General features: G+C 42.7%; 1 protein-coding gene across 1 annotated transcript in view; it reads right to left on the bottom strand.

Moving 5' to 3' along the window:
* Positions 1 to 10,159, bottom strand: part of SGPP2 (sphingosine-1-phosphate phosphatase 2) — a 144,928-nt gene extending 134,769 nt beyond the window's left edge. Inside the window, exon 1 of the mRNA XM_024243913.3 lies at positions 9,875 to 10,159. Coding sequence (XP_024099681.2) covers positions 9,875 to 10,093 — 219 coding nt within the window. The 5' untranslated portion in view covers positions 10,094 to 10,159. The remainder of the gene's footprint in view (positions 1 to 9,874) is intronic.
* Between the last annotated feature and the right edge of the window lie 3,604 nt (positions 10,160 to 13,763).

Raw genomic sequence — 13,763 nt, 5'->3', positions numbered from 1 at the left:
AAACAAAGTAACAATGAATCATGTGTTTTGTTTTTCCATTAAACAATAGAGGTATAGCACTGCCAATAAGCATTTGAGGGAGGAGAGAATAGTATTTAAAATGGTTGAGGGAAACCACTGCCCCCTTTCCCAAGACTCCCAAGCCTTGCCTTCAAGATCTTAGGTGGTTGGTGCCTTCCCTTTTCATCCACTCTGGCCCAAGCCTCAGGAACGTTTTGTTGTGCTTGAAGCAAGATTGAGGGGACAAAAAACATGAGTCACACACATACGCACTGAGATATTGCGCTGTGCCCCATAAACATATACAATTATTATGTGTCAATTATAAAATTAAAAATTAATTAATCAAAAAATACAAGTCACAGTCTGGCCTTGATTTTTCAATGTTTCAGTTTCTCAGTATATGGAATGTATCTCACCAGGCAAGGAGAATAATAAAGACCTGCGGATGCCCCAAATTTTAGTATTTTCATAGATTCCTAATATAGACAGGAACACTCTTGATGCGTTGCCTGGAAACTGTGACAGTATTTTCTCACAAGAAAATCTCCTGCTAGATAAAATGCAAGAATGCCTTTGTTCAGGATATAATTCTTATCGGGACCACAGAGAACTTAATCATTAACGAAAACTGTAACAAGAGGAAGTGAAAGTGCTTTTTGAAAAATGCAAATGTCTTGACATCTTAATTAGAAGTCAAAAAAGTTAAAATCACACCAGGCCCACTGTCCACAGCCTTCCTAAAACATAGTAATTGAAATACATTTTTAAACTTGTCAGACGTTTCACCGTCAACTAACTTTTTAGCAATACCTCCCTTCATGGCATCCATCAGAAGAAAGCAAAGCAATTAAAAAGTTATTCATTAATCAAAACCCTCTATCAGTTTCCTGGATAAAAGGAAGGAGCCAACACGGGGAAAAAAAAAATCATCAAGCTACAAGAAGACACAGCCAGACCAAGTGTCCAGGGATAAGTTACCTCTGTTGTGAGAGGAAAGGGCAGGTGATCAAATTTCTGCCAAGTCAGACAAAGGTGAGTTTAGCATACCCTTCAAGCTTCCATTCACCAGGTAGGATTAAGTACCTGGCTGCTACAGGCCCTGAGGGTACACAGGTGAGCAGAGGGATCTAACTTCCTCTCCCCATTGTTCTTCCTCACCAACCACCATTCCCAACTACAGTGAGAGAAATAATCACCTACTTGCAATTATGTGCAAATCCTTCAAAGTAGTAGGGATCAGCACATTCTGGTTGCACTGGGAGATCCCCACAGGCTCCCTCCACTGAGAGGGGTTTATAATATAATTCCTTAAGAACTAAGAAAACTGCAGCAGCCACACAGCCAGCTTCTTTCCTAAGGTCCTCTCTGAGCCACTCTATCCTGAAACACAACAGTTCTTCTAGCTTCTCATGCTCAGTGGAATCTGCCATACTCAAGTCTTAGCTTCTTTTTCCATTCAGAAATTTTTTTCTGCTTTGTTTGGCTTTGCCCGTCCCCTCTCCTCCCCTTCCTTCCCCTCCTCTCCCTTCCCTCTCTCCCTCTCTCTTTCTCTCTCTCTCTTTCTTTCTTTCTTCCTTTCTTCCTTCCTTCCTTCCTTCCTTCCTTCCTTCCTTCCTTTCTTTCTCTTTCTTTCTCTCTCTCTCTGTCTCTCTTTCTCTCTTTCTTTCTTTTTCAGAGTTTCGCTTTTGTTGCCCAGGCTGGAGTGCAAAGGCATGATTTTGGCTCACCGCAACCTCTGCTTCCTGGGTTCAAGCGATTCTCCTGCCTCAGCCTCCCGAGTAGCTGGGATTACAGGCATGTGCCACCTTGCCCAGCTAAGTTTGTATTTTTAGTAGAGATAGGGTTTCTCCATGTTGGTCAGTCTGGCCTCGAACTCCCGACCTCAGGTGATCCACCGGCCTTGGCCTCCCAAAGTGCTGGGATTACAGGCATGAGCCACCGTGTCTGGCCTATCTTTTCTACAGACTTTTCATTCCCCCCTCCACTTCTGGCTTCTGAGTTCCTATTGTTTCCTGTGTCTTGAGGCTTCTGTTTCTTTACAACCTCCCTCTTTTCTCTGAGGTTTGTCAGAACTCTAACATTTATGTCTGGGTCTTGCATTCAGACTTGCTGAGGGAGCAATTCGATTGAGTCTGTGAGTCACTACACAACATGCATGATCTTAATTGGATGATGTCCCCATGCCAACCCATGTCATAAAATGCTGACCAGCCTATAGAAGGCTGCCTTTCACTCCAGGGCTGAGCCCTGGCTCAATCAGCTTGTAGTCATAATGATGGGATCCTATGATTCAAAACATGGCAACCTCTGTCTTAAGAAACCATTTGTGCTTTTTCCTCCTAAAGCACCTGTGGGTGAGAGTGACAATAGAAGTATCAGGAAGAACCCAAAACAGACATTAAGGTTTGATTTCATGTGAGTCCTGCATTTGTTGCTGCTTGAATCTAACATCACTGTTTCTTAAAAGACTTCACCACTGGGCTCCCTCCATACTCACACAGGCACCCCCGTCAATCCTGCACAGAGAGACCCTGAGATCCCTTCTTAACACAGTGCTCTTAGTTGCCAATTCTGATTTGGCACACGGGATGAAATTGACTGCTATCTTCTTGTCTATAGGATAAAGTCCAAATTCTGCAGTAAGCCACATTAAGGCTTCAGCCTAAAACTCTGGCTGCAGCCCAAAACTGCAACTGTATTATCACACCAATTTCTTCATGCAACCTGCACTGGGTGGATTCCATTTCTCCTCTCTGGTCCACTCTCTGCCTTTCTCCAGGGAGGCTGACCTTGATGGACTGCTTCAGCCAGCTCCCAAGCTCCCTGACTATGAGCTAAATTTGGTTAAAGGGGGGGCACTGGTAGGATATGAGAAAGAGGGCATATGGAGAATGAGCTTGAGATCTGATCCCCACCCCTCAACCTCTTCCTGCCTGGCTGTGGCTGACTTTCTTTACTAAGGGCCTCAGCTCTGGTCAGGGGATTCCCTCTGCCATCTAAGCTCTCAGTGGGTCTGGGGTTACCCGAACCCTATTCCCTGTTCTTGCTTTTTTAGGCTGAAGTTGCTTGCTCCAAGATGCTTCATCCTCCTATGTTGGTTTTCTTCCAACCCTGCCCACATCTTTGTAAATAGTCCTTCAATTACCCCCACCTTGTAAAATTTTTAATTAGACTTCGAGCGGCAGGGGGGCAAGGTCTCCTCTGCCACCTAGACTGGAGTGCAGTGGCATGATCTTGGCTCACTGCAACCTCTAACTCCCGGGTTCAAGCAATTCTCATGCCTCAGCTTCCCAAGTAGCTGGTACATCAGACGTGTGCCACCACACCTGGCTAATTTTCATATGTTTTGGTAGAGACAGGGTTTCACCATGTTGGCTAGGCTGGTCTTGAACTCCTGACCTCAAGTGATCCGACTTCCTTGGCCTCCCGAAATGCTGTGATTACAACTCCTGGCCTCAAGAGAGCCACCATGCCTGGCCTAAATAGATTTTTTTTTTAAAGAAAAGTTTTAAATTTATAAAAAGATTGAAAAGATAATAGACAATTCCCATATACTCCCAGCCTTTCTTATGCTCTGTAGCCAGTTACCCCTATGATTAACATCTTATGTTGGTATGATACATTTGTTACAATATTGATACATTATTATTAACTGAAGTCCATACTTTACACAGGCTTCCTTATTTTTTACCTAATTTTTTTTTTCTGTTCCATGACCTCATCCAGGATACTATATTACATTTAGTCATGCCTCCTTAGACTCCTCTTGAGTTGTGACAGCTTCTCAGAATTTCCTTGTTTCTGATGACCTTGACAGTTTTGAAGAGTACTGGTCAGGTATTTTGCAGAATGTCCCTCAACATGTAACAAGAATACATAATTTTAATATGCATCAAGAGAACATGATGTCGACATGACTTACCACTGGTGATGTTGACCTTGATCATCTGGCCAAGGGAGTGTCTGTCAAGTTTCTACATTGTAAAATTATTTTTTTCCCTCTTCTCTTTCCATATTGCACTCTTTGGAAGGAAGTCACTATGTGCAGCCCATGTTTAAGAAATAGGGAGGCTGGGTGTGGTGGCTGATGCCTGCAATCCCAGCACTTTGGGAGGCCAAGGCAGGAGGATCGCTTGAGCCCAGAAGTTCGAGACTAGCCTGGACAACATAATGAGACCCTGTCTATATTTTTTTTAAAAAAGATGAAAAGAAAAGAAAAGAAATAGAGAGCTATGCTTCCTTCCCTAAAGGTGGAATACAGCCTATGTTCTTTAAGAAAATTAAGGTAAAATATACAAAAAATGTACCATTTTAACTATTTTTAAGGGTTTCAATCACCCTTTTTAAGTAGACCAACTATTTCCTGCTGACACTCTGATGATATCCAAGCTGAACTCGTCATCATTCACCAAAAATGACATGTGTCTATGTTCCAGCACATGAGAATCCAGGTAAAGAAAGAGCTTCTCCCATTTTTGCCTGTTTGATTCCTACCCACTCTTTAAGCCCCAACTCAAGACTTCATGTGCTCCCCTGGGAAGGTGAGTTACTCCTGCTATTGTCTCCCTGTCATCGCATTCATCATTCTATTCTAGCATTTTTTTTTTTTTTGTACTGCACCCTTTCATTTGGGCTTTCACAGGGAAGGAACTAAATTATATTGATCTTTATGTCTCTAAGTCTGAGGACTGTCCCAGAAACATGGTAGTGATCAATAGATGTTGATTGGAAATGAAGAAAGCAAAGGTGAGATAGAAGCCAAAGTGGTTTATTTTCTCCAAGATTAAAGAGAGTATTAATACCTAACATTGGTGAGTGTGTGAGAAAACCTGCCCTTGTAGTGGTTTGCCCTAGCAGACCCTTCCTGTGGGGCAATTTGGTAGTAGCTATTAAGAGCAATAATATATGCATTTTTTTTCACTCAGCAATTTCAAGTCTGGCCATTTTAATTAGAAGATAATCAAAGACAGGTGGAGAGATACTTGTACAAAGATGTTATCATTTTTAATGCAAAAACTGGAAACAACCCAAAGGCACAGCATCTAGCTGACTAAATTACAGTATATCCATCCTGTGGAGGAACATGCGGCCACTAAAAATTGGGCTGAACATTTACTAAGTGATTAGCAATGGGCGGTGATATAACAGGCACGAATTTAACTTTCTCTTCGTGTGTTTCCAAGTTTTCTCCTGTGAACAATGATGATATCTGTAACTAGAAAAAAAGATCGAATGTATTCTTTCGAACTATCTCATTTTGTCATTTCAGACGTAAGCATCCAATAAAGGATAATAAAAACTTGCAGTCTGAGCTGTTGGCCAGTTTAGTTATGGTGAAGCCAAAATGTCACAGCTGCCATGACCACTGCCTGCAGCCATCACCACCCTCCTATTGAATATACTAAGGGTGGTGGGTCCCAGGAGAAGAGAACTCAGAGCTTCCCAACTTTGTTGGCCAGCTTCTCTGGACCCCTCTTCTAACCTGGATCTTGGACATTGGTTTATGTTTGTTTTGTTTTGAAAGCTTCTCTAAGTGACCATACTGTACAGCCATGGTTAGAAAACCATGGTTCTTGGCCAGGTGCGGTAATCCCAGCCTGTAATCCCAGCACTTTGGGAGGTGGCCTCTAATCCCAGCACTTTGGGAGGCCAAGGCGGGCACATCACCTAAGGTCAGGAGTTCATGACCAGCCTGGCCAACATGGCAAAACCCGATCTCTACTAAAAATACAAAAATCAGCTGGACATGGTAGTGCATGCCTGTAATCCCAGCTACTTGGGAGGCTGAGGCAGGAGAATCGTTTGAATCCAGGAGGCAGAGGTTGCAGTGAGCTGAGATAGAGCCACTGTACTCCAGCCTGGGTGACAGGGTGAGACTCTGTCTCAAAAAAAAAAAAAAAAAAAAAAGAAAACCATGTTTGTTTGTTTGTTTGTTTGTTTGTTTTTCCCACTCTGCTCATTTTGCAGATGGGACAACCGAGGTTCAGAGAAGTCCAAAATGACATGAAGGTAAAACTAGATCCCGGTGTCCTGGTTTCCAGGATGTAGTGTTTGTACCTTAGCACACCAGTGAAATCAAGGTTTCGTAGATTAACCGATTTAGAGCCTCAGATGTTTCAAGAGGGAAACTAGGAGTCTAAGATTTCTAGAAACAACTTATCTTTGAACCTCTCCCTAAGTCAATGTGAGAACTATGTCTGAGCAGTTATCAAAAAGTACTGGACACAGGGATATTAGAAAAGATGATCCTTAGTCTAATGTAATGCTGAGGAAGGCACTGCAGAGTCTAACTAAATACAACTGTATTGAGTAAGCAAAAATGTTAGAAATCAAAATACCATTATATACGAGGCTGGCTTTACCCCAGGACAAATAAATGAAATTCTCATCACAGCTTTACCTTCCTGGCCCAGTCCTAGGATCCTGCGTTTTGCTCAGGGCAGTGCCTCCCAAAGCAATAACCAAAAATGGCTTCCTACAGTTACTGTTGCAAGTCAGATGCCCTCGCAAACTGAAAGCAATACCACCTCTTTCCGCATGATCTCCACCCTGCCCCAGCCGGTACCAACAGGACACACCTCAGTGAATCAGATACAATGAGGCCCTGGCATTTTCCCTGGACTCTGCACAGAGGAAAGAAGTTTAGACTCGGGAGTCAAAAGATCTGACTTCCCCTGACTGTGTGGATATCCTGGAAGTCCTCAATAAATCTCCTAACCCTTCAGGACTCATACTTTCTGTGAAATTCATGACTACTGGGCAATTTCTAAGGCCCAGTCCAATTTATTCAATGACAGGCTTGTACAAGCCAAGCCCACTCCTGGTTTGTAAAAGATGCAGTTAATCTTTAAGCTAGCAGCCTGTGGTGTAATGAGAACTTGTAGAGGAAACTTTTAGTCACTTGAAAACAGGAAACACTTGTCCTGTTTCAAAATTAAAACAAATTTAGACAATGTGAAAGGTGGGAAGGTAAATTAGATTCATTAAGATCTAAAGTCACTCAAATGAAGAAGAAAACTTCTCTATTGTTTGAAGGGTCTTAAATCAATGTCCTGGTGCTACCTTCTAGGCTATGCGGAAAAATCACTTGATTTTCAACATTGATTCATTTTTTTTTTTTTAAAGAAAAACAAAACATCGCCAGTCACGGTGACTGACATCTATAATTTCAGCACTCTGCAAGGGTGAGGCAGAAGGATCACTTGAGGCCAAGAGTTTAAGGCTAGTCTTGGCAACATAGTGAGACCCTGTCTCTACAAAAACAACAACAACAACAACAACAACAAACCAGATGATGGCATGCATCCATAGTCTTAGCTACACTGGAGGCTGAGGCAGGAGAACTGCAGGAGCCCAGGATGTGGAAGATGCAGTGACTTATGAATGTGCCACTGCGCTCCACCCTGGGTGACACAGCAAGACCCTGTCTCTTAAAAAAAAAGTTTAAAACTATAATTTTATATTGCAATCTACACGCATGTATTCACAAAAGTCACTAGCTCCTCCTACGTGCCAGGCTATGAGAAAAAAATAAGGACCATAACAGACAAGTTGCCTGCATTCTTAGAGTTCATCATCCTCTGGAGGGGCTGGGAATAATCAGATATCCACACAAAGGCACATTTAAACAATGTGATAAATGCTGTAATGAAGAAACGCAGAAAGCAAAGAAAAACTATAGCAGGGGGAGCTAGGCTGGAAGGTCAGAGAAGGCACCCATGGAGGAACTGACCTTTGGAAATAGAAGGATGAGTGGGGAGGATATTTAGAGAAAAGACAGGCAGCTCAGGCAGGCCAAGGCCTGTACAAAGGCCTGCAGAGAGGGCAGCACACTTTTCACAACTGCCCCTTTAAAGTCCTGTAAATTACCTGAGTGCAGATATGAGATCATTCTTGAGAGGGGGACTCAATGTGTGTATGTAAAGGATTAATCTTCCCAAGTCATTTGAAACCAACACACCTGTAAAAACATTAATTAACCTTTCATTTATCAAGCACTCTCAAGTTTATGATTTCCCCCATTATATACCAACACAATGATTTCTTATCTTGGGCATTCAGCTTTCTTGCTTTTACATGATCTGTGAGCAGAAGTCCTGTGTTGGCTGGGTGGGTGTGGGGAAAGCCCCGCAATTTCACTCACTGAAGACCCAGGATTGTCAAGCAGTAAGAAGATAACACTGTGTAAGAAATCTGCTTATCTTGCTTTTAAAGGTCAAGAGGATCCAACTCTGGAGTTTAAAGTTAAGTTATCAGCGGTGATGTTTAAAACAGTTTGAGAAGTACTGGTGGAACAATTCACTCTTTTTCAGCTTCCTGAATTAGAGAAACAGGGTAGAAGCCTGTGAAGAGAGCAACAGAAAGCAACTCACGTGTCTACCTGTGGGTGTAAACAGTGTGTACACTGAATATGTCACCGCACGTTTCAGCCATGGGACTGTTTTTTTTTGTTTGTTTGTTTTGGTCTTTTTTTTTTTTTTTTTTGAGACAGAGTCTTGCTCTGTCGCCCTGGCTGGAGTGCAGTGGCGTGATCTTGGCTCACTGCAACCTCTGCCTCAAGCTATTCTCCTGCCTTAGCCTCCCGAGTAGCTGGAACTGCAGGCCGCACCACCACGCCCAGCTGATTTATTATCTCCCCTGCTCTGCCCCGTTTTTAAGACAAGGCAAGAGAAAAAAGAGGGGTTCTCATACTCATCTATAGGTTACCAGAATGTCACATGGATAAAGAAGGAACAATAAAGAGGAAAAAATACAGAGGGGGATTTCTCTGGAGTGGAACACACAACCACCCTCACCCTCCCAAACAAATTCTGTAATCCAATGCCTATAACATTCCATTCCACAGAGAAGCCAGGTTCTTCGTAATTCCTCAGTTACTACATCTAGAAATGTATACGCTAAATAAAGGCCACCTTTCTTTCACCAAAACCTTCTAGGAAGAACAAAATGTGGCTGTGTACAAGGAATTCGAATTATTCATACGTTTACTTCTGTTCTCCTGCGCCACACTTTTGACTTTGCCGAGGGAAAGGGCAGGTGCTGCCAGTGCTCCCGGTAGACATGCGTCCCCAGAAGCCGAGTGCAGCCCGTCTGGTCCCTCCTGCCTGAAGTCCCTGTGCACTGCGACGACGACGCACGCTGGTTTCCCCCAAGCCGCAGTGGGTTGTATAACCACGCTCTGAACACCTAGCGGGAGCGTAGCGAGCTTCCCTCCCAGAAGCATCTGTTAGAAGTCACTGGTGTCGGTCCATAAAAGACCCACCAGGCAGGAGGGACCCCCAGACTCTGGGGGAGGGCAAGCGGGAGGTACTGTTAAGACATCATCGCCGGGGGTAGTGCAGGGAGGTTGTAAATCTCTCTAGGAGCTGTGTGAGCCCCAAGTTCTGGACCCAGAGCTGGCGGTGCAGCGCGGTGAGGAGCGCGCTGAGCCCGGCTGCACCCGCATTTGTGCGGATCAGGGAAGGGAGATGGGCGGAAATGCAAGAATACGGGGGTGGGGGGAGTCTAAGAACGTCTCCCCAGGGAAGTGCCAAGGACATCCCCGCTCCTCCGTTCCATTACGTAACTCTTACATATTTGCTGGCATCTACGTGAATTTAACTACTTTTGAAAGTGGGAAGTCTCTAAATGGACTGCATTGAAAGCGTCTGGGGATATCTCAATAGACCCGGTTGCCCCTGGCAGCGTTGGAGGGTGGCATCCTGGTTACTGGAAGGCCAGGCCTCCCCGTCCGCTCGCAGCGGCGGGAGCTGGGTCACTGACGGGGACGGCGCCCTCTCGGCCTGGCCGGCCCCGCGTGGCGGAGTCGCCGGGACCCGCACGTCCGCAGCCGCCCCCTCCCCGTCCCCGGCGAACACCTGCCCATGGTTACCTCCGGCGCCGCGGCTCTGCGCAGCCCGTTGGCCGGGGCCTCGCCGCCCTTGCCGTTGGCTGCGGGGAGATGCTCGACCCCGCGGACCCGCGCCGCGCGCTCCCTGGGGTCCGCGCCGTTCTCCCGGGGGCCTTCATCCGGAGCGGGGAAGAGCCCGCAGCGGCGCTGGAAGCGGGCGACAAGCTGGGAATCCTGCAGGCTCCGCAGCAGCTCTGCCATGGTGTGCCCGGGGCCGCGCTCCGCCGCCGCTGCCACGCCGGGCCGGTGCCCTCCGCTGGCACCGCCACTCCCGCCTCGCCCCCGCCGGTCCCGCACTCGGGGCGGAGGCCGGGCGGGCGGGGCCCCGGGTCCAGCCAACAGGTGCGCCGCCCGGGTCCTAGCGCCCGCCCAGGTGTCTGCCTCCACCTTGCGCAACGCGTCCTCCTTTCTCTCCGTCTGGGAGGGCTTGGGCGGCTCCGGGCGGCCACGGGGGCAGGACCGCCTATAACCGGGCGGAGGAGTGCCGATGTCCGAACTGCGCCTCTCTTCTCCCGGTGCCCCTAACCCCCCCACCCTACCTTTTCCCCCCGGCAGACGTGACACTAATGGGAGCGGCCGAGCGCGCGTGCACCTGCGGCCGCTCCCATTAGTCCATCCTTTCGGGCTCAGGCTGATCCCACGGTGACCTTCCTTGCAACTCTGAGCCCAAGGTGAAGTCGGATTTCCTCGCACGCCAGCTCCCCACAGCCAGCCACGTACTCCCACCTTCCTGGAAGACTAGTTCCCAGTAAATAACAGCGAGCCCCCCAGGGAAAATTCCCAAGTTCTTTCCAAACTGCGTGATGCAACGTCTCCCTAGAGGTCCGAACACCCTTGAGCTTGCTCAAGTACCCAGGAGTTTCAAAGGGGGCCCTGAGTCATCTTCCGCGTCGCTGCCCTTGCCCTTCTGATTTGGCAACTGAGGAACACTTTCAGGTGAGTGGGGAGGAAACTCCCTTCCGGGTTTTCCGCATTGAGAACAAAGATGCTTACCGCTCTCTCCTACTTCTTTTCTTTCCGCTCTGCCTCTCTTTAAGCAATGACACTGGGAGGACCGCACCAGACCATTCAGGGAGTTTACACAAGAAGAGAACAAAGTGCTGGAGGACTGGGGACAGGATTAGGTATCTCATTGCACCTGCACCTGCTTTAGAGCGCTCAGCAGAAGACAGCAAAGGAAACATCCTGCAGGCCGGCCTTGGTTTTCCCTCCTCCCTCCTACAGTTCCCTCCTGGGCTCAGAGATCCCTTGGGAGGCAACAATCAAATTAGGCCCAGGTGATCGGTCTGCAACAAAAGTGCAGTTCAATCCCGTCTTTCGTTTGCCGCAGAAACCTGCATGTTTCCTGATTGTCCATGCAAAGCCTACTAAGAATTTGGTTGCACAAATGATTAATGAACACCTGTTAATGCCTTATTTATTCAGTTGTCCTTTTAGGTCTGAATGTCTTTGGGATGTGACTTTCCAGGATGATGTAGTCCCCTTCATGCCCTAGTTTCTACTTTTCTTGCTTCTCAGTCCTGTCTGGAGAACAAAGTCAAGGGGACTGAGAGAATGCTGAAGCTCTTAAGGGAAACCATTTTCCTCTTACAGAAGACACGCAGAGTTATTGTCATGTCTGGCGGGATCACACACAGAAATGTCCGGCCTAGGAGGTGGAAGCATCTCTCCACAATGCTGCTGGCTGTCATTTACAGGTGTGAGGCAAAACCCTGTGGTTTGGTTTTAGAAGCGGGAGCTGTGATCGTTGGGGACCTGTTCTACTTATGTGTTAAAGAAATATGTTTTCCTGTGAAGGCATTTGCATCATGTGTCTCCCAAATTTAGTGCTTCGGTTTTTCTTTCTACCAGTTAGGAAAAAGAGGCAAAGGAAAACATGGCACACGTAGCATTAAGTTAATTGCCAAAGAATTGTATTTGTAGACAGAGCATTTTATCTCCATGGAGGATCAGTTACTGATTCCAGCTTCTAGTGGCTCATCAAGTCGCCTGATGTAAGTCACCGTATGTCTCAGTTTATCCCTGTAATGAAATGATAATCCTCACTTCTTGTCTTTCTTATAAGGCTCTTGTAAAAATAATCTTGAGAGAAGCTCTATAAGGCCTAGTGAGATCATGATAAGAAGGTGTGTTGTGCTGGAGTCATTCAATCTAGGAAGGAATCCTCAGGGAATTTGGCTCTGAACATCTTGAGTGGGACATCTTCAGCCTCCTGGGCAGTGGTAAAGTACATTTCCCCGGAGCCTTTTTTTTTTCTAAGCCCCAGTCTGATTATTCTGAACATGAATTTCCCAACCAACCTAACAAAAATCAACATCTTTGAGAAGTGGTAGGGCTGAAAGACTGCTGTAATGGTGCAGAGATAGTAAATAGTAGCTTGCAGTCATGCAAAAAATTTTCTTTTCCTGATGCCAGAGAAATACCCTGTAGTTCTTTGATCACTGAACACTAGTCATACCTAGTGGTATGGGAAATATACATGGGAAATACATTTCACATCCCGCCCCCCTGCCCTTTTTTTTTTTTTGCTAGGGCAGAAATCCAGTTATTTGTACTTTGCTCAGTTGTATACATATATTATATATATAATATATATATTATACATATTATATATAATATATATTGTACATATTATATATATAATATATATTATACATATTGTATATATAATATATATTATACATATTGTATATATTATATATGATATATTTATTATATATTATATATATTATATATTATATATTATATATTACATATATTAAATATATAATATATAAAATATATATTTATATATTATATATTATATATTAAATATATATTATATATTATATAATATATTATATTATAATATAATATTATATATTATATAATATATAATATATTATATTATAATATAATATAATATATTATAATATATTATATATAATATAATATAATATATTATATATAATATAATATAATATATTATATATAATATAATATAATATATATAATATAATATAATATAATATAATATATATAATATAATATAATATAATATATTATATATAATATATTATAATATATATAATATAATATAATATAATATATTATATATAATATATTATAATATATATAATATAATATAATATAATATATTATATATAATATAATATAATATATTATATATAATATAATATAATATATATAATATATTATATATATTAATATGAATAATATAATATATAATATAATATATAAATAATATAATATATATAATATATAAATAATATAATATATATTATATATAAATAATGTAATATATATAATATATAAATAATATAATATATATTATATATAAATAATATAATATATAATATATAAATATATAATATAATATATAATATATAAATATATAATATAATATATAATATATAAATATATAATATATAAATATATATTATATATAAATATATATTATATATAATATATAAATATATAATATATATATATATAATATATAATATATACGTATATATAATATATATACATATATAATATATATTATATATACGTATACAATATATATTATATATACGTATACAATATATATAATATATATATAAAACAATTACAAAATGACATATTTAAAAGGAATCGATGATGGATATATTAATATTAGTTCAGATAAAGGTTAAGCTACTGTAACAAAGAGACCCCAAAATAGAGTGGCTTAAGGAACACAGACATGTATTTCTGTTTCATAGAATGGTTCTAAGGCAAGCAGTTGAGGTTAGTAGGAAGCTCTGCTCCATGGCCCTACTCCATGACTCTGCTTCTTTTCATCTTATTGCTCCACCATGCCCTGAAACTGAGCCTTAGGTCATCGTCC

This window comes from Pongo abelii, chromosome 11 (genome assembly GCF_028885655.2).
Source record: "Pongo abelii isolate AG06213 chromosome 11, NHGRI_mPonAbe1-v2.0_pri, whole genome shotgun sequence".
Classification (NCBI taxonomy): domain Eukaryota; kingdom Metazoa; phylum Chordata; class Mammalia; order Primates; family Hominidae; genus Pongo; species Pongo abelii.
Note: the sequence above shows the minus strand (reverse complement) of the source record. Positions and strands in the feature narration are given on the sequence as shown.